This window comes from Carcharhinus amblyrhynchos, chromosome 1 (assembly GCF_965287045.1).
Source record: "Carcharhinus amblyrhynchos chromosome 1, sCarAmb.v2.hapA, whole genome shotgun sequence".
NCBI lineage: Eukaryota > Metazoa > Chordata > Chondrichthyes > Carcharhiniformes > Carcharhinidae > Carcharhinus > Carcharhinus amblyrhynchos.
This window is the reverse complement of record NC_137324.1, coordinates 31,811,710-31,838,965: the sequence shown is the minus strand read 5'-3', so window position 1 is coordinate 31,838,965 and position 27,256 is coordinate 31,811,710. Positions and strand designations below refer to the sequence as shown.

The 27,256-nt window shown below is 42.4% G+C and overlaps 1 protein-coding gene across 2 annotated transcripts in view; it reads left to right on the top strand.

The window, feature by feature from the left end:
• dym (dymeclin) overlaps positions 1-27,256 on the top strand; it is a 438,866-nt gene that overhangs the window by 71,061 nt on the left and 340,549 nt on the right. For both annotated transcript variants that reach the window (XM_080206642.1, XM_080206553.1), the window contains exons 6-7: positions 802-874; positions 10,678-10,803. In XM_080206642.1, the coding sequence (XP_080062768.1) occupies positions 802-874; positions 10,678-10,803 (199 nt within the window). The remainder of the gene's footprint in view (positions 1-801; positions 875-10,677; positions 10,804-27,256) is intronic.

Genomic DNA, 27,256 nt, shown 5'->3' with positions numbered 1-27,256 from the left:
TATAGCTCATTCCATCAAGTCCCTGTAGCATCCTAGTAAATCTTTTCTGCACTCTTTCTAGTTTAATAATATATTTTCTATAATAGGGTGAACAGAATTGCACACAGTATTCCAAGTGTGCCCTTACCAATGTCTTGTACAACTTCAACAAGACATCACAATTCTTGTATTCAATGTTCTGACCGATGAAACCAAGCACGCCGAATGCCGCCTTCACCAGTCTGTCCACCTATGACTCCACTTTCAAGGAGCTATGAACATATACCCCTAGATCTCTCTTTTTTCTGTAACTGTATGAACAGTGACTTTAACAATCTGCCCAGGTATCTTATCCCCAGTGACCCTGTAGAATAAGTAATCGCAGGTGGTGCCAAAGCTTACTCATCTTATTGGAAAATGCAGGGGCTAGCCAAGAAGCACCAAAGCCACATTTTAGTACTCTTGACTGTAGAGACCTTCCTACATAATGTGTTCAGAAGCAATCTTTGCTAAAAAGATGGAGGGAGGTGCTGCTGAAAGATTGTATGAGGGGAAAGAGTGATAGTGAAAGTAACTATTACAGTGAATGACATTAAAGTGCCTGAATTCACTGAATCAATCACAAAATGTTAGGTCTAGGGTTATGCGGGGAAAAAATGCTTTTCAGGATTCCAATGTTTGTCACTTAAAATGCCAATAGTTTTTTTCTTGTTTATATTGCTTATTTAAATATTTCCAAAATTGCATTTATATTCAATTCAGTGGGTTGTTAGGGCTTTACTGTCATTTTTATATTTATGTACTTCATTGAATCTCTTTCAGGGGCTGAGGCAGAAGATCTTCTGGAGGAATTGATATGTAATCTAGTACATCTCATTATTGAATTACCTTTGTTGTAAGTTTTTTTTATTAATATACCATATAGTTTGAGCTGTGTTTTTTCCTGAGACGTATTTGATATTTAGTAATATCTCCAATTTCAGTACACTTTACTCTGCCTCCTTTTCTCCATGCTGTTTATGGGATGAAGTGGTGAATGTGGTGGAACATTGGGTTCAAGTCCAACTTAGTGTAATGTGATTAAGATCTTCCTTGTCTGTTTATTTTGGAAGGTTGTTTGGGAAATCTAACCCTGCTCTTAAAAGGCATGAACTCATCGGGCAAAAGTGCCTCCAATCTGGCCGTCAATTGGCAATGTCACACAGGATAGTTTGTGTGCGATTGATTCAGTAGATTGAATTCTTCTGAGGTCAGAACTGCGAAAGTGATGGGCAGAAAAAAAAATCATAAAAAAGGATTTTAAAAAGTAGTGATGCTAAATAGAGGCTTGAAATGTCTCTTCTCAGGAAGAAAGATCAATCTGAGAGTTACCTCCGTGTGTGTGTGTGTGTGTGTGTCTGTGTGCGTGCGCGTGCGCCTGTGAGTAGACCTCAGCAAATCGTTTCTCAATTGCCATTTACAAGCTTGAATAATTTTCTTCCAAGTGACACCATCAAGCCATTCCAGGTTAATTGCAAGGAATAAAACAATAGTCTGAGTCAATTTCTTTGTAATGTACCTCAAGTGTATATGCTTTAAATAAACCAAAATACCAGAATAAAAAAACAAGAACTTGCTGGAGTATCTGTGGGGAGAAACGGAGTTAACACGTCAGGTCAAAATGATCTTTCGTCAGATGATAATCTTTTGGCTCTTGATTGGGCAGGAAAATGGAGTGAGGTCAAAGATCAATTATGATCTGATTGACTAGCAGAGCAGGTCAGAAGGACCACATAACTGATTCATGCTCCTGTTTTTGTGTTTATTTGCAGGACTAATTAATAGATTCATACAATTTATTAGGAAATGTCATACTTTTAGGACATTAGAATGCATTAAAACCACGGGAGGGAGTATTATCTATTGAAAATAAAAATTTATTTAATCATTCAACAATTAGTTTGGCTCAGTCTATCCAACGTCAGATGAGGGAGTATTCTTTGGTGACTTATTTCTTTAAGTGACTGTTTATTTTCATCAAGGGATTCTGTGATTTTCAGGATTATAATTAGCTTCCTTTTCAGTACCCAAAGATTTCGGGACTAATTGTGCTATGCTTAATTCACATCAGTAGCAAAATGAAGTAGAAGCTAAAATATAGCATATTTTTCCATTTTGATTTCTTTCATACCGTCCAAATGACACTTTGTTGAAACAACTGCATTGAGGTGTCGGTTTGTAAGGAGATTGGAGGAAAGGGGGAAATCGGCTGTAGCCAAACAAAATTGGGCATACTGGATGTTCTGCATTGCTTTGAAATACGTACACCGTTATGTGGCCACAGCCATGTAACATATGGGTTCATCAGCTATGTATGTTGATGCTCAAGTTTAAAAGGAATTGAACCCTTGTTGGCTGGCTGAAGTACATAGGCAGGATCCATTGCTGCTTAACACTCCTTAATATTGCTGTGAAAGTAAAGATAATTACCAAATTATTTCCTTGACTTTACTTCATCGTAAGAAGTAAACATCAGGTTAAAGTCCAGCGGGTTTATCGGTGGCACAAGCCACTAGCTTTCGGTGCGCTGCTCCAGCTGGCTCCAAGTGGAGACATCTCCACATCATGGCTACCATCGATACCGCAAACTGCTGGCTCAGATTGGAGACATCGCCACATCATTTTACTTTGTCAAACAGTTTTGAGCTTTTTTAATATTTGTTTATTCACCAAGTTCTTAATATTTCTTTCTGAAACATTGGTTCTGTTGTGCATTCCAATCAATTTTTGTTTTTATTTCAAGTAATCATAAATGCTTTGCTGATCTTCAAGAAAGCATGTTAAAGAATTGTGTATATAGCAATTATAAATGCACTTTATATGATGATGCGACAAAAGTCAATAAATAGGAAGAAAAGTAAAAGTATATTTATTTTGGGGCAAAATATTATCTCAAACTGAAAATCCAAACTTGTAAATGTTTTCTCTGTACCCTAAAATTTTTGTGGATGGTGAGTTTTTCGCAGCGATCACAGATGAGACTAAATTCTACAATTGGATAGCAACATATAAATATAGAAAATAAAAACAGAAGTAAACCATTTGGCCCTTAGAAGTGTGCTCCACCATTCGTTGTGATCATGGATGATTATCCAACTCCTTTCCCGCTTTGCCCCCATATCGCTTTTCCCCATTAACCTCAAGAGCTATATCTAACTCCTCCTCGAAAACATACAATGTTTTGGCCTTAACTGCTTTCTGTGGTAGAGAATTCCACAAGCATCCAAGTGAAGAAGTTTCTCCTCATCTCAATCCTAAATGCTATATCCTAAGACTGTGCCCTTTGGTTCTGGATTCCCTCACCATTGGGAACATACTTTCTGCATCTCGTCCTCCGTCCTCATCCTCACTCCAGCAAACATAATTCTAACCAATGCAATCTCTCCTCATGTCAGTCCTGCCATCCCAGGAATCAGTCTAGTTAACCTTGGCGGCACTCCCTCTATAGCAAGAACAGTCCTTCCCTGAAAAATAAGGAGACCAGATCTGCACATAATGTTCCAGAAGTGATCTTACCAAGGTCCTGTATAACTGCGGCAAGACATTCTGCTCCTGAACTCAAATCCTCTTGCTATGGACGCCAATATATTTGCAACATTTGCCTCCTTCACTGTCTGCTGCATCTACATGCTTACTTTCAGCGACCGGTGTACAAGTAAATTCGGGTCTTGTAGCAATCTCCCCTCCCAGTTTCTAGCCATTCAGATAATCCCTTTCTGTTTTTGCTACCAAAATGGATAACCTCATTTATTCACATTTTACTGATTCTGTCATTTATTCTCCCACTCACTTAACTTGTCCACTGAAACACCACCTCACCTTCTTACAGCTCACTGTCCCACCTGGCTTTATGTCATCTGCAAATTTGAAGATATTGCATTTAGTTCCCTCATCTAAATCATGAAGATACACTGAATGGCTTGGGATCCTAGCAGTGATCCCTGTGGTACCCCACTCATTGCTGCCTGCCATTTGAAAAAATACTCCTTTGTTCCTACTGTTTGCTTCTTGTTTGCCAGCCAGTTTTCTATCCAACTAAGTACCTTACTCCCCCATCCCGTGCACTTTAATTTTACACACTAATCTGTATGCCTCTTCCTTGGCAGGTACTATCTCTAATTTCCCTTTTAAGCAATGGTTTGGCCACTTTTCCCATTTTGTTTTTGCTCTAGATAGGAATAAACAATTGTTGCAGTTAACCCCTGCCCAGTTCACCCCTATTCCTCTCTGATATTGCCATTGCCTATCCATTATTGTCTGTTTTCTTTACTCAGAGAGTGGTTGGAATGCACTGCCTGTTGTGATAGTGGAGTTGGACACTTTAGGAACTTTCAAGTGGTTATTGGATAGGCACGTGGAGCACACCAGAATGGTAGGGAGTGGGATAGCTTGATCTTGGGTTTGGCCTTAGCTCAGCACAACATTGGGGGCCGAAGGGCCTGTATTGTACTGTACTGTTCTATGTTTAAATAGCAATCCTCAATCCATAATAGCCACTTCATGTCTCATGCTAGTGTAGTTTCCTTTATTTGGATTCAGGACCCTAGTCTCAGAATCAATTACGTCACTCTTCATCTTGATGAAGAATTTTATCATATATGGTCACTCATCCCCAAGGGACCTTGTACCACTAGATTGTCAATTATTTCTTTCTTATTCTTTAAGGTTGTTAAGAAGGCATACGGTGTCTTGGCGTTTATTGGTAGGGGGATTGAATTTAGGAGTCGCAGCGTCATGATGCAACTGTACACAACTCTGGTGCGGCCGCACTTGGAGTATTGTGTGCAGTTCTGGTCCCCACATTACAGGAAGGATGTAGAGGCTTTGGAGAGGGTGCAGAGGAGGTTTACCAGGATGTTGCCTGGTATGGAGGGGAGATCCTATGAGGAGAGACTGAGAGATTTGGGGTTGTTTTCGCTGGAAAGAAGGCGGCTAAGAGGGGACCTTATTGAAACATATAAGATGATTAGAGGTTTAGACAGGGTAGATAGTGATAGCCTTTTTCCGAGGATGGAGAAAGCTAGCACGAGGGGGCACGACTTTAAATTAAGGGGGGGTAGTTATAGGACTGATGTCAGGGGTAGGTTCTTTACCCAGAGGGTGGTGAGGGACTGGAATGCCCTGCCAGCTGCAGCTGTAAATGCGCCTAGTTTGGGGGCGTTTAAGAGATCTGTGGATAGGTTTATGGACGAAATGGGATTGGTTTAGATTAGTGGGTTAGTGTTGTTTTTTTTTAAAAAGCTGGTCGGCGCAACATCGTGGGCCGAAGGGCCTGTTCTGCGCTGTAATGTTCTATGTTCTATGTTCTATCACACAATGCCCAGTTGTTCTCTAGTTGGTTCCTCAATGTACTACAAAACGGATGTGTATTTGAGGAGGTGTATGAAACATTGGATAGGATAGGATAACATATGAAGGAGGAAATATTAAGGTGTTTAGAATCCTTGAAAGTGGATAAATTATCAGGCTTGAATGAAATATAGTCCAGCTGCTAAGAGAAGCAAGTGAAAAAATAGCTGAGGCTCTGATCATTTTCTGTTTTATGGTGTATACTAACTGAGCCATCAAAGGAGATAAGAAAGAATAAATAAGCATGCAGTTATGTAGTGCTGTATCAAATTTTACCCAACTGTATTCTGCCAGTTCCTAAAACATTGCAGTCTCTTAGAGTAAATACATTGTGATGGCTGACTCATTCCACGTACTGTTGCTCCAATCTCCATAGAAACTTGTAGCCTGAAGTGCAACACCAACAGAGGAAAGGCTTTTCTCTCTTTAAACAGGCATTATATCCTGTTTCTTATCAATGATTGCTTGCTGTTTGGTGCTTGGAGGCGACTGCATCCCTTGCTTGAGCTCTTAGTTAACCTTTTTCTCGAGTAATTGATCTTCAGGAAGGATAGCCTCAAAGCCTGGTTCCTGCATGATTTTTAAAAATTTATTTATTTAGAATTACTACTTTGGCAATGCTCAGTAATTTCATAAACGTTTCTTAAGGTTAACTTCTGAAGGGGAAAACGATTGAAAACTCCTCGATTTGGGGAATATTTGAAGGTCAGTGGGACTAGGCAAAAAATGGTTTGGCACAGACAAGAAGGGCCAAAAGGCCTGTTTCTGAACTGTAATTTTCTGTGGTTTCTATGGTTTCGTAGATGTTGGGGATATTCGACTGCAAGTTTGAAAGTTAGAGTAAACTTGGCAGTCTGTATTTTCTTTTGGACCACATCTCTATCTAAGATTAGCTTTCATCTTCCTTTTTATTTTTGCAATTTAAACAAAATTATTACTATTTCTACCTTGAACACACTCTAGCACTACAATGTTCACCTGAATGCTGCCTCCCCTCCCCATTTATTTCCTATTATTCCTGAACAAATTGTATTCAGGAATATTTAATACCTAGTTCGGCCCTTCTTTGAGCCAGACCTTTGTAAATGCCAAAACATGCTGTTTCCATGTGGCGATCTGTGTCTCCAGCTTGCCAGTCTTATTTATAACAGTCTGTGCATTCATATACGTGCACAGTAACCTTGATTTCATCTTTACACTCAACTTAAGAACATAAGAACATAAGAAATAGGAGCAGGAGTAGGCCATCTAGCCCTTCGAGCCTGCCCCGCCATTCAATAAGATCATGGCTGATCTGAAGTGGATCAGTTCCACATTCCCGCCCTCTCCCCATAACCCTTAATCCCCTCTCTTATTAAAAACCCATCAACCCGCTTCTTAAAAATATTTAGCGAGGCAGCCTCCACCACTTCAACGGGCAGAGAATTCCAGAGATTCACCACCCTTTGAGTGAAGAAATTCTTCCTCAACTCTGTTCTAAACCGCCCCCCCTTTATCTTGAGGCTGTACCCCCTAGTCCTACTGTCCTTTCTGAGCGGGAAGAGTCTCTCCACCTCTATCCTATCCATCCCATTCATCATCTTATACGTCTCAATGAGATCTCCCCTCATTCTTCTAAACTCTAACGAGTACAAGCCTAGTTTATTCAGCCTCTCCACATAGCTCAACCCCCTCAACTCCGGCATCAGCCTAGTAAACCTTCTCTGCACTCCCTCCAAGGCCAAAATATTCTTGCGTAAGTACGACGACCAAAACTGCACACAGTACTCCAGCTGCGGCCTCACCAATGCCCTATACAGCCGCAGCAAGACCTCCCTACTTTTATATTCAATCCCCCTCGCTATGAAGGCCAGCATCCCATTCGCCTTCCTGACCACCTGCTGCACCTGCAAGCTGGGTTTTTGCGACTCATGCACAAGGACCCTGAGGTCCCTCTGCACTGTCGCCTGCTGCAGTTTTTCGCCGCGTAAGTAATAATCCTTCCTACCATTATTCCTACCAAAGTGGACCACCTCGCACTTGCCAACATTAAATTCCATTTGCCATTTCCTGGCCCATTCGCCCAGCCTATCTAGATCCTTCTGCAGACTCTCCACACCCTCCGCACAATTTGCCGTTCCACCAATCTTGGTGTCATCAGCAAATTTCAACACCATACACTCGGTTCCCTCCTCCAGATCATCCATATAAATGGTAAATAGCTGAGGCCCCAGCACCGACCCCTGGGGCACTCCACTAGTCACCAACCGCCAATCCGAATAGCACCCATTGACCCCCACTCTCTGCCTCCTATTTGACAACCAATCCTCTATCCACGCTAACACCCTACCCCCAACTCCATGTCCCCTGACCTTCTGCAATAACCTCTTGTGGGGTACCTTGTCAAACGCCTTCTGAAAATCAAGAAAGACCACATCCACCGGCTCTCCTCTATCCACTGCCCTAGACATATCCTCATAGAACTCCAGTAAATTTGTCAGACACGACTTCCCTTTAACGAAACCGTGCTGCGTCTGCTCTATCAAGCAATTCCCCTCAAGATGCCTCGCTATTTCCTCCTTGATGACGGATTCTAACATTTTACCTACAACAGACGTTAAACTAACCGGCCTATAATTCCCTGCCTTTTGCCTGGCACCCTTCTTAAACAACGGCGTAACATTAGCCGTTTTCCAATCTTCCGGCACTTCCCCGGAATCCAGCGACGTCTGGAAAATAACCACCAAGGCATCCACTATCACCTCCGCCATTTCTTTCAGAACCCTCGGATGCATTCCATCTGGTCCTGGGGACTTGTCCACAATCAGCCCCTCCAGCCTGTCGAGCACCGCTTCTCTAGTAACAGTAATGTCATTGAGACCCTCCAGTCCTACCACCTTTCCATCTCTAACACCCGGCAAATTATTCACGTCCTCCTCCGTGAAGACCGAAACAAAAAAGTTATTCAAGACCTCAGCCATATCCCCATCCCCTACCACTAAGTCCCCCTTCTCATCCTCTAAGGGTCCAACGTTCACCCTAGCCAGCCTCTTCCTTTTTATATATTTATAAAAACTCTTGCTATCCTTTTTTTATATTAAGCGCTAGCCCAGCTTCATAGTTTCTCCTACCCTTCTTTATCAACTTCTTTGTCAATCTTTGTTGACATTTAAACCTCTCCCAATCCTCTTCTTGCCCACTACTCTTAGCTACTCTAAACGCCTCCGCTTTTAATTTAACACTTTCCTTCACCTCCTTCGTTATCCACGGCTTATTACCTCTCCTCCTACGGTCCTTTTTGACCATCGGAATAAATTTCTGCTGAGCACCAAGAAAGATCTCCTTAAAGATCCTCCACTGCTCCTCAGCAGACCTACCTTCCAACGCGCTCCCCAGTCCACATTTGCCAATTCTTCTCTCATCTTACCGTACTCCCCTCTGTTCAAACAAAGGACGCGTGTCCGGGAACCCACTTTCTCCTCCTCCATCTGCACCAGAAACTCCACCATACAATGATCACTCTCCCCAAGAGGATCCTTCACTGCAAGGTCCCTAATTCTACCCGCCTCATTACATAACACCAGATCCAAGATAGCTCGCTCCCTCGTCGGCTCCAACACACACTGTTCCAGGAAACTATCCCGGCAGCATTCCAAGAACAACTCCTCGAGCCCACCGCGTCCAACATGGGTCAACCAATCAATACGCAGATTGAAATCTCCCATAACTACTGCCGTCCCATTCCTGCACGCCGCACTTATTTGCGCCCCACCTCCAGATCATTATTCGGGGGCCTATAGACGACACCCACCAGCGTCTTCCTCCCTTTGCTGTTCCTAATCTCTACCCACAACGATTCCACGTTCTGCTCTTTGGTTCCTATATCATCCCTTGCTACCACCCTGATGCTATCCTTAATCAGCAGAGCTACCCCCCCCCAACTCTTTTTCCTCCCGCCTATCCTTCCTAAACACTTGATATCCCTGGACATTCAGCTCCCAGTCCCTGTCACCTTGCAGCCACGTCTCTGTAATGGCAACCAGATCGTATCCATTTGTGTTGATCTGCGCCACCAGCTCATCCACTTTATTCTGAATGCTTCGTGTATTCAGATAAAGTGCCTTCATCCCAGCCTTCACCTGTTTCTACTCAGTAATCTGTTTCTACTCAGAGCAATTTATACCTGACCCTCTTTAGATGCTCTCATGCCTTTGGGATGTTCTGATCACTTTTAGAGGCTTGCCTGGAAATCTGGCTGTTACTGTTGCTAGGCAACTTTCTACCATTTAGGTCTTTTAAAATTCTTATTACTGTTGCTGCGAGGCAAATTCTTGACACTATATCATTTGTACCTATGTAGGACGTGACTGTTGGCTGCTCACTCTGCCTACTCGGTGCTTTGTAGCCATTTACTGATATCCTTGTTCCTGACATCAGAGAGATAACAGCCCATCCTGAATTAATCTCTGGAGCCATAGAAATGCCTGTTTGGTTCCAAATTTCTAATCACTGTTGCCCTCTGTCTTCTTCATGCGCTGTTGTACAGCAGAACCCATCATCTCATGGACTTGCATCTGCTTGCACTCTCCAGATGAACAATCATCCTCCCCTGTATTCACAACTGATACTAGTTGGAGGGTGAGATGTACTCTGAGGGTTCCTGCACCACGTGCTAAGTTGCTTTTTAACTGTCTGGCAGTCACTCATTCCCTCTGTCCCTGCACACTGTTAAGCTGCGGGGTGACCACATCCAGAAACCCACTATCCGGGTAATTCTCAACCTCACGGATGCAGCACAGTGACATTAGTGATATCGAGTCTGAAATTCAAACTGCTGCAACTGATGACACTTCTGCACAAATGGCTATTCAGGACACAGGAAGGATCCTGGAGTGACAGAAGTATTTAATAAGTACTTTACACTTCCCTTTAAGGTGAAGGATATTAACATGGTAATTCTGATTTGTTGAGTGAGATGAGATGTATCATAGATGTTTATCATGTCTGTGCCAACTGACAAGTAGCCTTCTAGCTTAATCCCACTGTCTAATTTGGTCTGCAGCCCTATAAGTTATGGCACTTCAAGTGCATATTCAAGTACTTTTTAAATGTTACAAGGTTTCTGCCTTTGCCATGCTTTTAAACAGTGATAGTTTATGTATAGGCTGTGTTTGATAAATCTAATGAAGGCAAGTGGAGACGGAAAGCTTGTATCATGGGCAGTACTATTAGATTAAATATATATATTAAAAGCGTAATCATAATGCGAGACATTTATGTTTAGGAAGTTTAATTATATTGATTTTAACTCTTTCATTTTTTATCTTGCAGAGATATTACGTACAGCATTCTTCTTGAATCCGTGACTACGCTTTTAGTGCTACTGTCATACCAGCTATTCCAGAAGGAAATCATTCGAGAGAGTTTAATATACAAATATTTGATGAAAGGACAATGGTATGTCATATGATTTGATGTTTTAAAATATTGCCTACGTGTACAGCAAGGAAGGGCGGCACGGTAGCACAGTGGTTAGCACTGCTGCTTCACAGCTCCAGGGTCCTGAGTTTGATTCCCAGCTCGGGTCACTGTCTGTGTGGAGTTTGCATGTTCTCCTCGTGCCTGCATGTGTTTCCTCCGGGTGCTCCGGTTTCCTCCCACAGTCCAGAGATGTGCGGGTTAGGTTGATTGGCCATGCTAAGAAATTGCCCCTTAGTGTCCAGGGATGTGTAGGTTAGAGGGATTAGTGGGTATAATATGTAGGGATATGTGGGTAGGGCCTGGGTGGGATTGTGGTCGATGCAGACTCGATGGGCTGAAGGGTCTCTTTCTGCACTGTAGGGTTCTATGATTCTATGATATCACAGCAAGGTAACATATTTATCTTAAAATAAATGTTAACCTGTTGTCGTAAATCAGAATAGTGACCCCGAGGTACAGCAGAACTTAATCATTGCTGCATGGGTGTCAAATCTATCCTATTGGATGGAGCTTTTTCTTTTGAGTAAAGTTCTCAGTGGAGCAAAGGATAGAAAAATGAACAGGATTACAAACAAGAATAGTCATAAAAAGATGTTCCCTGCTGATTTGGTAATGTGGGCTCCAAATTAGTACATCAGTATTTAAAGCATCAAGGAAAACCAGAGAAGGTTCACTAGGCTGATACTGGTGATGAGGGGGTTAGCCTCTGAGGAGAGATTGAATAGACTGGGTCTGTACTCGTTGGAGTTTAGAAGGCTGAGGGGGGATCTTATAGAGACATATAAGATAATGAAGGGGATAGAAAGGGTCGAGATAGAGAGATTCTTCCCACTTAGAAAGGATAGCAGAACTAGAGGGCACAGCCTCAAAATAAGGCGGGGGGGGGGGGGGGGGGGGGGTTGCAGTTTAGATCGGAGTTGAGGAGGAACTTCTTCACTCAAAGGGTGGTAAGTCTCTGGAATTCTCTGCCCGTTGAAGTGGTGGAGGCTACCTTGCTGAATATGTTTAAGTCACGGGTAGATAGGTTTCTGAAAGACAAGGGAATTAAGGGTTATGGAGAGAAAGCAGGAAAGTGGAACTGATCCACTTCAGATCAGCCATGATCTTGTTGAATGGCGGGGCAGACTCAAAGGGCTAGATGGCCTACTCGTGCTCCTATTTCTTACATTCTTATGTTAATTTTTTCATAGTGTACAATATGGAATACATTACTACAGGTGATCATTGAAGTTGAATTACCTCTGGTATTTAAGAAAAAGTTAGATAAACATTTGAACCACAAAAATATTAAAGGATACTGGGAAAGAAAATGCATAAGTTTTATTTGGAGATAAAGTTATGCAGCTTTCTCATATTGTTGGTTTTGATCACAGAATGCCTGATATTTTTGCAAGTAAGTTTACTTTTTGCAGAAAATTTCTTCGACAACCACTTTTAAATTTTATGGCGCAACTAAATTGGAGTCAGTTTTTTACTGTCCTCTGTATAGCCAAGATTCAAATCCACTTTATGCTTTTTTTTGTACATTCATATTCGCCAATAGATGGTGCTAGACACTGCATTAGTTGTCAGTTTTCTCAGAGATTGAATACCAGTGCAGTCAGTATTTCTTCAGGAGGGGGGGTAGAAGTAATGTTGCTGGATTAGTAATCCAGAGGCTAGGCCAATGTTCTGGGGAGCTGGGTTCAAATCCCACGACGGCAAATGATGGAATTTTAATTCAACTAATTAATGAATTCAATTATTATTAAGAATTTAGAATTGAAAGCTTGTCTCAGTAATGTGTCCATAAAACTATCACTGATTGTTTTTTTGGGTTCACTGATGTTCTTTAGGGAAGAAAACGTGCTGTCTTCGATTGCTCGGCTGACATTTGAATCTAGACCCACAGAAATGTGATTGACTCTTTGGTGCCCTCTGAAATGGCCTAGCAACCCATTCAGTTGCCCTGTGAGTCCTTAATCTTGACTCTGGATCCTAGGAAATCTCATAGCATCATGTCAAATGGGCAAGAACACCTCCTGCTGATCTCCACCTTCTGTTGTCCCATAGCTGATGGATCAGCACTCTTCCATTTGAATACAATTGAAGGAAACACTGATGGTGACGAGGGCACAGAATCTACTGTTTGCAGGGTCTTCAACATCCATCATTGAGAGACGAAACTCCCAAGTTATGAAGGCCACACCTGCAGACTGGGCCTGTGCAGGTCGTGGGGAAAACAAGAGGGAGAAAGCTACTAGACCTTGTTCTCACCAATCTACCTGTGGCAGATGCATTTGTCCATGAAAGTATTGGTAGGCTTGGTTCCCACACAATTCTTGTGGAGACAAGTCCTGACATCACACTAAGGATGTGCATTGACAAATTGCTGCAGTGCACCTTATTTATGGTACACGCTGCTATGCCTGTGCATTGGTGGTGGAGGGAGTGAATATATAGAGTGGGGAATGGGGTGTCAAACAAGCGAACTGCTTTGTCTGCATGGTGTCAAGTTTCTTGAACACCCATCTTGGCATATGTTCAGGCGCACTTATCTATTAATGTGTCCTGTCACTAATAGAAGCAGACACATCTTGGTACCAAGTCTTGTTGTATATCACTAGAAAGAATACCATTGACTACAAACAGAAGAAAGCCAAAATTTATTCTAAATGTATGTTCTGCAATCTGTTAACTCAAAATGTAAGAAAACAATATGAATGACCATTCCACTCATTTAAGCCCATTTCTCCCATAGACCATGTATAAATTGGAATTTCCCCAATTTATTTGACTTCTCGATTGGAGGCATCTATCCTTGATCACAGGTTGACAACATGCTGCTCCCTAGGATCTGATCTGTGGCTCCTGAGCAACTCCTAAATGAATCCATCTTTAAAATATTAATGAATGACTTTTCAAACATTTCTTCCCCCATTGTGCTCCTGTGCAGGAACATTTGAAAAAATCTTTGTCAGCTATTTAACAATTCTTGTCAGTTGAATGCTTTCCTGGGAAATTGATGTCCTGCAATCCGAATCCAATCGTGTAGGATGTGTCAGGAAGGTATGTTAATCAGTAAAACATTGTGCTTGCTTTTTCCCTGGTTGGCCAGTTTAAAAAGCTCACCCAAAAAAATGCATTTTGGCTGGCTGTTGTATTTGGAATAATTTGATTGGTGTTAATGGGTTACGTTATGTATATTGGGGCAGACCCCTTTAAGAAAACCGGTCAGATGATGGTGGAGTTTGCCTAGCCAGTTCTATGATGATTGTGCCTAGGATAAAGACATATTAATAAACTGTTCCAGTTACTTTATTACCACTGACCTTGTGGTCTGTTACTAGTTTCAATATCAGTCCAAATAGGTTAGTGCTCCGTGACTGGATGATTGTTTAACAAGTAGGACCTTAATTAGTTCATTGTAACAAGTGTGTTGAGGCTGTGTTAACTCTTGCTTTTCCCAAGATATATAAATGGTTTTGGTGTGTAGGAGACAATTTCAAAGTTTACAGACAAAACTTGGAAGCATTATAAACTGTGAAGAAGATAGTGTAGAACATCAAGAGGACACAGGCAAGTTGGTGGAGTGGGCAAATAGTGAGGTTCATAAGAACATAAGAAATAGGAGCAGGAGTAGGCCATCTAGCCCTTCGAGCCTGCCCCGCCATTCAATAAGATCATGGCTGATCTGTTGTGGCTCAGTTCCACTTTCCCGCCCTCTCCCCATAACCCTTAATCCCCTCTCTTATCAAGAACCCATCAACCCGCTTCTTAAAAATATTTAGCGAGGCAGCCTCCACCACTTCAACGGGCAGAGAATTCCAGAGATTCACCACCCTTTGAGTGAAGAAGTTCCTCCTCAACTCCGTTCTAAACCGCCTCCCCTTTATCTTGAGGCTCAATACAGTGAAGTGTGAATTGATGTATTTTGATAGGAAGAACATAAACAGACACAATTAAATAAGGGGGTGGAGGAGCAGAGGGAACCGAGTTTATATGTGTATAGATAATGGAAGACAGCAGGACAGGTGGAGAGAGCAGCTAATAAAGCATAAAATATCTTGGGATTATTAATGGGGGCATAGAGTACAGGAGCAATGAGGTTATACTAAATTTTTTACAGGACACGTAGACCTCAGCTGGCGTATTGTACACAGGATACCTACAGTGCAAAAGGCGACCATTCAGCCCATCAAGTCTATACCTACAGTCTGAAAGCATTTTACCCCAGGCCCCCACAACCTAACCTACAAATCTTTTGACACTAAGGGGCAATTTAGCATGGCCAAGCCATCTAACCTGCACGTTTTTGGACTGTGGGAGAAAACCAGAGTATCGGGAAGAATTCCACGCAGACACTGGGAGAACGTGCAAATTCCACGCAGTCACCCAAGGCCACAGTTGCACCCTGGCACTGAGGCAGCAGCATTTAAGCACTGTGGCACCGTGCAGTGCTGTTTTGCACACCATCTTATAGGAAGGATGTGAATCCACTGGAGAGAGTGCAGAAAAGGTTTACAAGAATGGTTCTAGGGATGAGAAACTTTAATTATGAGGATACATTAGAGGGGTTGGGAAGATTCCCCTTGGTGAATAAGGCTCGGAGTAGATTGGATTGAGGTGTTCATATTCTTTTGGGGGCTGGACAGAGTAGATGGGGAGAAATTATTCCTGCTTGTAAAATGATTGAAAACAAGAGGGCATAAATTTAAAGTGATTTGCAAAAGAAGCCAAGTGTGATGTGAGAACAAGGTTTTTCATCAAGTGAATGGTTCAGGTCTGGAATGCACTGTCTAGAAGTATAGTGGAGACGGATTGAATTGAACCATTCAAGAGAGTATTAGATGACTATTTGAATACAAATAATGTGCAGGGATACAGAAAAAGGCACGAGAATGGCCCTAAGTCATAATGTTTGTAGAGCAAACATGATGGGCTGAATGGAAGACGACTCTGCTGTAACAATTCTGCGATCCTGGTGAGCATGTGCTGTAGTGATTTGGTGAGCATCGGAGTTGCATGCTGACAGGCAGATAATCCATTGAATGGACATGTGTGCTGTGGCCCATGTTTGAGGCTGCAATCAACCTAACCCGCACGTCTTTAGACTGTGGGAGGAAACTGGAGTACCCGGAGGAAACCCACGCAAACATGAGAACGTGCAAACTCCACACAGACAGCGACCCGAGCCGGGAATCGAACCCAGGACCTAGGTTTCTTGTGGCCAATACAGACAAAGCATATACCGTACATAGAGAAGGAAAGGAGAGGGTGCAGAACGTAGTGTTACAGCCATAGCTCCGGTGTAGAGAAAGATCAACTTAATATATGGTACATCCATACAAAAGTCTGATGGCAGCAGGGAAGAAGCTGTTCTTGAGTCGGTTGGTACGTGATCTCAGACTTCTGTGTCTTTCTTCTGATGGAAGAAGGTAGAAGAGAGAATGTCCAGGGTGCCTGGGGTCCTTAAATATGCTGGCTGTTTTTCTGAGGCAGTAGGACATGTAGACAGTGACAATAGATGGGAGGCTGGTTTGCGTGATGGACTGGGCATCATTCACGACTTTGTAGTTTCCTTGCGGTCTTGGATAGAGCAGGAGCTATACCAAGCTGTGATAAAACCAGAATGCACTTTTGATAGTGCATTTGTAAAAGTTGGTGAGAGTCGTAATAGAACATAGAACAGTAGAGCACAGTACAGGCCCTTTGGCCCTCGATGTTGTGCAGAGCTATATCCGAACCCAAGATCAAGCTATCCCACTCTGGTGTGTTCCATGTGCCTATCCAGTAACCGCTTGAAAGTTCCTAAAGTGTCCGACTTCACTATCACAGCAGGCAGTGCATTCCACACCTCATCCACTCTGAGTAAAGAATCTACCTTGGATATCCCTCCTATGTCTCCCACCATGAACCTTATAGTTATGCCCCCCGAGTAACAGCTACATCCATCTGAGGAAATAGAGTGGACGTGTAGAGACTATCTATCCCCCCTCATCATCATATAAATCTCTATTAAGTCACCTCTCATCCTCCTCCGCTCTACTGAGAATAGCCCCAGCTCCCTCAACCTTTCCTCATAAGACCTACCTGCCAAACCAAGCAGCATCCTGGTAAATCTCCTCTGTACTCTCTCCAATGCTTCTATATCCTTCTTGTAGTGAGGTGACCAGAACTGCACACAATATTCCAAATGTGGTCTCACCAAGGTCTTAAATAGTTGCAGCATAACGCCACGACTCTTAAACTCTCACTCCCCTGTTAATAAACGCTAACACATTCTAAGCTTTTTCATGGCTCTATCCACTTGAGTGACAACCTTCAGAGATCTGTGGGTATGAACCCCAAGGTCTCTCTATTCCTCCACGTTCCTTAGAACCCTGCAGTTGACCCTGTAATCCACATTCAAGTTTGGCCTACCAAAATGAATCACCTTGCACTTATCAGGGTTAAACTCCATCTGCCATTTTTTGGCCTAGCTCTGCATCCTACCAATGTCTCTTTGCAGCCTACAAGGGTCCTCCACCTCATCCACTACTCTACCAATCTTGGTGTCATCAGCAAATTTACTGACCCACTCTACAGCCCCCTCTTCCAAGTCATTGATAAATGACTGATAATAGATTTGCTAAATTTCCTTGGCCTCTGAGAAAGTAGAGGTGTTGATGGCCTCTTCTCCTCTGTCCACAACCAACATCCCTGCTCATTTGTAGTTTTGGTAAAGCTTAGTGTAAGTTTGTCTTTCAGATTTCAGAATCCACTAGTTCTTTTTCAAATTATGCAGATGTATTTATCCCAGTTCTTATCATCCATTCAATGCCTATGACATTGTCCAGTGTAAAACATCAGTATCCATTCATCCAGCGTGCAGATGTTTGCATTAAAACTTTGGCAACTTGTCCAAGAATATTCAGTATTCTGGAAGGGCGCGAGCAGCATGGTGACATGATGGTTAGCTCTGCTGCCTCATAGCTCTGGGGACCTGGGTTAGATTCCTGGCCTGGGTCACCGTCTATGTTAAGTTTGCGCATTCTCCTGTGTCTGCGGTGATCCGGTTTCCTTCCACAATCCAAAGATGTGTGGGTTAGGTGCATTTGGCTATTCTCAATTGTCTCTTAGTGTCCTGGGGAGTGTAGTTTAAAGGAATTAGATAAATATGAGGTTACGGGGATAGGCCTAGATGGGATTGTTGTCGGTGCAGACTTGATGGGCTAAATGGCCTCCTTCTGCACAGTGGGGTTTCTATGATTCTATGACAGATGACAAATAGGAGGTGAAGTTGCTCTATTGGTTACAGATGACATCAAGGCTGTATTCGGAAATGATATTAGTACTGTAGACCAAATGTTAGATCAGTCTGGATAGAAGTAGGAAGCAAAGAAAGGAACACATTGCTGGGAGTAATTTACAGGTCCCTGAACAGTACTTCAGACGTTGGACATGTATAAATCGGGAAATGAGGAAGGCTTGTGAAAAGAGCACAGTGGTAATTATGGGTGATCTTAACGTGCATGTTGATTGGATTTACCAACTTGACAGTGCCCTGAGAAAGGTTCATAGAGTTTATGGCGGACTGTTTCTTAGGGCAGCATGTTATGGAGCCAATCAGCGAACTGGCTGCTTTAGATCTGGTATTATCTAATGAGGAAGGATTTGATTAATGGCCTTGTATGACATGTTGGGGTAATAATAGGAAACTCTGAGATGGCAGAATCACTAAATCAAGATTTTGTCTCTGTCTTCACAGTAGATGATGATAATTCTGTCCCAAAAATTGCAGTTAATACAGTGAAACTTGGAGAAATTATTATAACCAGGGAGAAAGTACTCAGTAAACAGGTTTAAAAGTAGATAAGCCCCTGGGGCCTGGTAACCTACACCCTAGGATGTTAAAGGTGGTGATTGTAGAGATAGTGGATGCATTAGTTATGATATTCCAAAATTCCCTGGATTCTGGAAGGGCACAGGTGGACTGGAAACATGTTAATGTGACTCCCTTATTCAAGAAAGGAGAGAGGCAAAAAGTGGGAAACTAGACTAGTCAGCTTGACCTCTGTGGTGGGAAAGTTGCTGGAGTTAATCATTAAGGCGGAGGTGACTGAGCATCTGGAAAAGCAAAGCTTGATTCACCAGAGTCAGCATGGTTTTGTGAAGGGCAAGTCTTGTTTGACAAACTTGCTAGATTTCTTTGAGGAGGTAACTGCAAGGCAAATAATGGGGATCCTGTGGATGTGATCTATCCGGACTTCCAGATGGGATTTGATGAGGTGCTACAGAAGAGACTGACCCAGAAGGTTAGATCCCAAGGGGCTGGGGTAGAGTAGTGGCTTGGATTGAGGATTGGCTGAATGATAAAAAGCAGAGGGTTGGGACAAATGGATCTTTCTCCAGTTGGCTATCTGTAATTAGTGGGGTCCTGCGGGGTTCAGTTCTCGCACCACAACTATTTACAATCTACATCAATGATCTACAAGTAGGAACAGAGTGTAACATAGCAAAATTTGCTGATGACACGAAAATAGGTGGGAAAGCAGGCTGTGATGAGATAAAAAGTTTACAAATGGATATTGACAGACTAGGGGAAGGGACCAGAATCTGGTAGATGGGGTTTAATATGGATAAATGCGAGGTTACCCATTTTGGCCAGAAAAATGAAAGGGCAAATTACTATTTAAATGAGAAACAAATTTAAAAGGCTTCTGTGCTGAGGGATCTCGGTGTCTTTGTGCATGAGTATCAAAGTGGGAATGCAAGTGTAGAATGATAAAAAGCAAATAGAATCTTGACATTTATTGCAAAGGATCTAGAGTGTAAAAGTAGAGAAGTGGTGTTACAATTGTATCAGGCATTGGCGAGGCCACACTTGGAGTATTGTGTTCAGTTTCGGTCACCTTCTTTGAGGAAGGATGTGGTGGCACTGGAGGCAGTTCAGACGAGCTTCACTAGATTGATTCCGAGTTTGAAGGGACTGTTGTATGAGAAACGGTTGAGTAGCTTGGGCTTGTATTTGCTGGAGTATAGAAGAATGAGGGGGAATTTGATTGAGATGTATAAACTACTCAACACGATTGGTAAAGTAAATGTTAACCAAATGATCCCCCTTCTAGAACAGTCTAGGACAAGAGGTCATAGCTGTAGAACAAGAGAGGGAGGTTCAGGACAGAGTTAAGGAGCAGCTACTTCTCACAGAAGGTTGTGAATTTGTGGAACTCACTACTCCAGAGTGCAATGGATAGAGAATCAATCAAAGGTTTCAAGAAAGAGATAAGTATTTGATCAAAAGTGGGAAAAAGTCAGGAAATGGAAATAGGATGAGATGGAGATCAGCCCTGATCATATAGAATGAGTGAAAAGTCTGACAACACCAGGTTTTAGTCCAACCTATTTATTTGATAATATACTCACAAGCTTTCGGGTTAGTCCCTTCGTCAGGTGAATGGAGAGTTCTGGCCTCAGACAGAGCATATAAAGCACAGACAGTTTAGAGATTACTGATTAGAATGCGAATCCTTACACCTAACCTGCTGTTCAAGACCTGAAGTGGCTGACAATGTGAGTGGAAGGAGCACTGATCACAGTTTAAAGAGATGTGTATTGTCTCCAGACAGTACAGTAAGTGAGGTTTTGCAAACCCAGGCAAGTCACGGGGGTTACAGATAGTGCGACATGAACCCAAGATCCCTGTTGAGACCGTCCTCATGTGTGCGGAACTTGGCTACCAGTCTCTGTTCAGCGACTCTGCGCTGTCGTGTGTCGTGAAGGCCGCCTTGGAGAACGCTTACCCGAAGGTCAGAGGCTGAATGCCCGTGACCACTGAAGTGTTCGCCAACAGGAAGGGAACAGTCTTGCCTGGTGACTGTCGAGCGATGTTCATTCATCCGTTGTCGTAGCGTCTGCATGGTCTCCCCAATGTACCATGCTTCGGGACATCCTTTCTTGCAACTCGGCCAACATTGTCTACCTGATACGTTGCAAGAAAGGATGTCCCGAAGCATGGTACATTGGGGAGACCATGCAGACGCTACGACAACGGATGAATGAACATCGCTCGACAGTCACCAGGCAAGACTGTTCCCTTCCTGTTGGTGAACACTTCAGTGGTCACGGGCATTCAGCCTCTGACCTTCGGGTAAGCGTTCTCCAAGGCGGCCTTCACGACACACGACAGTGCAGAGTCGCTGAACAGAGACTGATAGCCAAGTTCCGCACACATGAGGACGGTCTCAACAGGGATCTTGGGTTCATGTCGCACTATCTGTAACCCCCGTGACTTGCCTGGGTTTGCAAAACCTCACTATACCGTCTGGAGACAATACACATCTCTTTAAACTGTGATCAGTGCTCCTTCCACTCACATTATCAGCCACTTCAGGTCTTGAACAGCAGGTTAGGTGTAAGGATTCGCATTCTAATCAGTAATCTCTAAACTGTCTGTGCTTTATATGCTGTGTCTGAGGCCAGAACTCTCCATTCACCTGACGAAGGGACTAACCTGAAAGCTTGTGAGTATATTATCAAATAAATAGGTTGGACTAAAACCTGGTGTTGTCAGACTTTTCACTGTGTTTACGCCAGTCCAACGCCGGCATACCCACATCATCATATAGAATAACAGACAGACTCGAGGGGCTGAATTGCCTACACTTGCTCCTTGTTCCAGTGCAACTTTCATGCACATGAATTGAACTGACCTGTGGCAATCGACAAGACCACATTACTGTTCCTACACCAGCATATTTTCTCATAATTCCTATTTGTGTCGAAGGCTGTGCAATTTTTATGTAACAGGACCCTCAATTTATTTCCATTAAATACTTCATGCAAGTTCTTACAAGAACTAGTGATGACAGATTAATTTGAGCATAAATCTGTAATTTAAAAACAATGAAATAGATGTAATGAGAATGCCAAGATTTCATTTGTTCATTTTTTAAAGAAAATTCAGTATTTTAAAAAGAAATTCCAAAGCAAATTAGGTTAAAAATTTCCATTGTGTTCTGCTGCTGAAAATATTTGGCAATTTCATAAGTTTTCCCATACTCTAAGTGTGTACACTGAACCATGGAGACTAGCATGGCATTGAGTGTGTTTGATGAAGGGCGAAGGAACTGGGGGCGTAGATTTAAGTTAATTGGCAAAAGAAACAATAGCAACAGGGGAAGAATGTTTTCACATGGCAAGTGGTCAGGATCTGGAAAGCACTGAATGACAGTATAAATTTAGTAATTAATTAAGGAGAAATGGCTGGGCAGGTGGTATGCTGTAGCTGCATGATGTGGGAGCTGACAGATCCCATTGCGAGCTGCAGTGACCACATCTGCAGCACCTGTTGGTTGCTTGAGGAACTTCGGCTCAGAATTGATAAGTTGGAGTGTGAGCTTTAAACAGTGCCACATCTGGGAGGGTGAGAGTTACCTGGAGGCTTTGTTTCAGGAGGCAATCACGCTCCGGATGGAGTAAGTACCTCAAATTCGATCAGTGGTCAGTGCAGGGTGTAATTGCAAGTGAGGCAGGTAGAGGGATCCTGAATTCAGGAACGGAGGAACCTCAGCGCTTGACCTTGTTCAACAGGTATGAGGTATTCACTTCCTGTGGGAATGAGGAAAAGTGCTGTAGAGAGGATGAGCTAGCCAACCACAGTACAGGAGGCCATTCAAGAGGGGGGAGCAAAAAGACAAGTGGTAGTTTTAGAGAATTGTATAATTAGGATGATCTATAACATCCTTTGTAAGAAGGATGAAGAGTCCCACATGGTATGTTGCCTGCCTGGTGCCAGGGTGAGGGACATCTCTGACTGGCTTGAAATGATATTAGTGGGGGGGAGGAGGGGGGGGAATGGGGAAGGAGGATCCAGTTGTTGTGGTTCAAGCTGGGACAAACAATATAGCAAGATGAGGATAGAGGACCTCTTTGAGGATTATCAGACACCTGGAACTAAATTAAAGAATAGCCGTCTGGGGTTATAATCCCTAGATTAATACATGAACCAGATGTGCATTGGCATAGGGGTGAGAAAATTAGCGATGTAAACAGGGGTTCCATTTCATGGGGCATTGGCATCAGTTTTGGAACAGGAGGGATCTGTATGTTGGGGCGGTCTTCATGTGTACCAATTTGAGACCAGTGTTCAATAGCAGAAAGGATGAAGGAACAGCGTTCCGAAAACTTGTGATTCCAAATAAATCTGTTGGACTTTAACCTGGTGTTGTGAGACTTCTTATAAGGATTTTAAACTAGCAAGTGAGGTAGAAGGGAAGGGTAAAACTATGGGAAGGATAATGGTTAATGGGAAGCAAAGCAACAGGTTAGCATGTGGGAAAGAGGGTTCATCCTGGTAAACCTCTTCGGCACCCTCTCCAAAGCCTCCAGATCCTTCCTGTAATATGACGACCAGAATTGAATGCATTACTCTAAGTGCAGCCTAACCAAAGTCTTAAGAAGTTGTAGCATGACATTCTGACTTTTGTACTCAATGCCCTGACCAATAATGGCAAGCATGCCATGCACCTCCATTATCACTCTATCTCCTAGTGCAACCACTTTCAGGGGCTATGGACTTGAACCTCAAGATCCCTCTGTACATCAGTGCTGTTCAGGGTCCTGCCATTATCTGTATACTCACCCTTAATGTTTGATCTCCCAAAGCGCACCACCTCACACTTGCCTGGATTAAACTCCATCTGCCATTTCTCCACCCATATCTGTAACTGATCTAATCCCACTGTATCCTTTGACAATCTTCAACTATCCACAACTCCATTTATCTTTGTGTCGTCTGCAGTCTTACTAACCCACCCATTTATGTTTTCATCTAAGCCATTTTTCACATGCAGTAGCGGTCCCAGTATGGATCCCTGCAGAACACCAGTAGTCATTGACCTGCAGCCAGAAAAACACACTTCCACCACTAATGCTTTGACTTCTGTAGGCAAGCCAATTCTGAATCCATGTGGTCAATTCACCATGGATTTCATGCATCATAATCTTCTGGATGGGCCTACCATGAGGGACTTGTTAAAAGCCTTAAACAAGAATGAGAATTTTAAAACAGAGGCTTTGCTTGATTGAGAGTCAATGTAGGCCAGTGAACACAGGGATGATTGGTGAACGGAACTTGGTGAGAGTAAGTATATAGGTTTAGATGACTTCAAACTTATGGTGGTGGTCTTCCTAAATTGCCTTGAAATAGTCACGTCTAAATGTTTTTGAGTTTCACTCATGAGACCAAATAAGTAGTGCTAAATGCACAGTACCAAGTGGATAATCTTGAAGTTAGTGTTCAGTGCATCAGCCTGATTTAAAAAATTGATTATTGATTCTTCCTGCGTGAACTTGATCAAAGTATTAATTCTGTAACTAACTGTTTCTAGTTACTGATTATGCCAGGCTTATTACAAATCTGAACTGCTTAATTCTTATAAAGAGATGAAATAAAGTTCCAAAATCTCTCAGAAATGGCCATGAGAATCCTGATTTTACAGCTGTGATTATAGTGTGACAATGCCACCTGGTTAGTGGTAAGACTGCATTTGTGTAGTAGCATATCCTAGCGGGATCTACAGGGAAATTAAAGAATCATTGCTAAGTTAAGAGGGCAAATTGATGTGTTAGCCCTTAAATCCAAAGAAAAATGATGAAGAATTTTCCGTGATGTGGTCTGGGAGTTTGTCTAAATCAGGCTTGTTTAAATCAGGAAAGTGTTTTTTTTGGGAGGAAGATTCTTGCTACTGAAATTGACCTATATTATAGAATCTCTACAGTACCGAAGAGGTAATTTGGCCCATCAGGTCTGCATCTGACAAAGTATCTTACTTAGGTCCTCCCTCCTGCCCTATCCTTATAGCCCACCACGTATCCCTTGGCTAATCCATCGTACTTACACACCTTGGTTCACAAAGGGGCAATTTAGCCTGGCCAATCCACCTTACCTACACATCTTTAGACTGTGGGAGGAAGCAGGAGCACCAGGAGGAAACCCTGCAGACATGGGAGGAATGTGCAAACTCCTCACAGATAATCACCCAAGGCTGGACTTGAACCCAGGTCCCTGGAGCTGTGGGGCAGCAATGCTAACCATTGTGCCACCATGCCGTGACCAATATTGACCTCATCAATTTACTGTTCGTACCTAACGTAGCAGATTTAATTCAAGATGCCCAACATCTTGTTGATGGAACTTTGAACGACGTAGGGACCCAGCAACTCTTCACCGTAACAGTTAGAATTAATGACTGGGACATATGATATTCATGACTGGGTGGCACAGCATTAGGGCAGCACAGTGGTGTAGGGCGGTACAGTGGTTAGCACTGCTGCCTCACAGCGCCACTGACTCAGGTTCAGTTTCCCGTCTTGGATCTGTCTGTGTGGAGTTTGCACATTCTCCCCATGTCTGAGTGGGTTTCCTCTCGGTGCTCCGGTTTCCTCCCACAGTCCAAAGAAGTGTGAGTTAGGTGGATTGGCCATGCTAAATTGCCCTTTGCTGTCGAGGGCTAGCTAGGATAAATGCATAGGGCTATGGGGATGGAGCCTGGGTGAGATTGTGGTCAGTTGAAGTCTTGATGGGCCAAATGGCCTCTTCTGCACCGTAGGATTAAAAATCTGCATAATTTTGAAAACATGGGCATATTTTATTAACTCTGTTTCTATGGAGGCAATGCAAAGTTTTAAAGAAGCAGCATCTTCAGAAAACCAAATTGCATTATGAAAACTGTGTGTTTTCAGCTCAGCTTTCAAGTCTTCCAATGGGATGACAATTACAGCTAATTTTTTATCACTTGGATATCTCATTTACTGAAATAAAACTGCACCATGTCCAATGTAATCTGAGGTGCCCATTTGTGAAACTTAGCTGTTATAGAAATGGTTGATGTGATTGCATTGTGATACTTACTCACAGAACCTTTGGACAGCGCTGAACTAATGGGAAAGAAACATAAAATCTTAACCATCAGCAGAGAGATTAAGAAAAATCTAATTTTTGTGTGCTGCAGTTCTAGGTGAAAATCAGATTTTGTTGTGAAAATAATGAAAACACTGGAATCTAAAAATACAGCTATGGTCAGTAAATATAGTTGATTTTGATGTGTAACTATTTGAGTGCATTTCTGACCTTTTAATTTAAAGAGATCAGTTTTGATGGCAGTTTTTAGAGCTTTGCCCACCATCCAGTACGAGTACACTACGATGAATCGCCATATCAATATCATAAGTCTGTTGTGCCTTTTGAAATAGATGTCATTTTGCTCCATTATCAGCACCCATTCTTGACCTATGTGAAATGAATGATTTTTACCAAATTGTAAAGTTTCTGCATGAAGTGCTTGAAGTTTTCTGGGTGCCTTGCTGGGTCCATCCCTGCAAACAGAGACTTCCAAGTTTAACAGTTGTGGAAGCCAAAGCATCAACAGTGACAGGTGGCAGTTTTGTTATTTTTGCCCAAAGTTTTGAGGAGTTTTTTCTCTGCCTTTTCTCCGGCTGAATAAAAACTGAAAATGCTGGAAATATACAGCAGGCCTGGCAGCATCTGTGGAGAGAAAAACAGAGTTAACGTCTGGGGTTAATCACCTTCAGTCAGGCTTCAACACACCCACAATATTTTGATTTTGTTGAGTTGAACTAATGGCTTGTTGGTTTGCTGCAGATGCAATGTAATCCGATAAAGATCTTTATTGGTCAGGAAGAAGGCAAGAACCTATTTAAACAATATTACGTTTTTGAACAATTACTAGGTCACTGATTTGCAGTCCGTGAGAAAGACAAATTTGATTTTATTACATGATGGTTTTCACGATCTTCCATTTTTTTGGGTCACGTTCTGCAATTCCAATCACTTTTCCATAATACAGGAAGCTGGTATCCTTGACAATAAGTACAGATTCTTCTCATTTATTGTATGATTCTTTTACTGTTCAACCACTCATAAAATTGACTGAAATGTTCTAAAGCTAAATTTTATACAGATTGTGTTTTAATAAAATGTGAACACATTGGAAAAGAGCACAACTTAATAATACTGAATAATTACTTTAAATCCTACCCTGAGAAAACACTAATATTTTGGTCAGTGCTATTATGTGAAGGAAGAGACATTTTAAAAAAAAATTGCATGATTTGAGTATTCTCCCATCATAGACCTTCCTTTTCTCTGATTGCTATTATTCTATTAAAAGTATGCAAATGACATGTCAATTTAATGTATTATAATAAGACAGACCAGGCATAGAGTAACCAATGGCAACAATTTTTTATTTGGCATTATACATTTCTTGAAATCAGAAGTTGGAACTATTAATGAAGAGGTCTGTTGGTTTTATTTTTGGAGTTGGAAGGGGGAAGATAACAGTTAGTTGACCACCTGAGAGATTAACAGAGTAAGGCAGGATGGATGCCACCTTAATCTGTGATGGTTTTGCAATTTAATCATGGTTTATAAGTCAGCAATGAT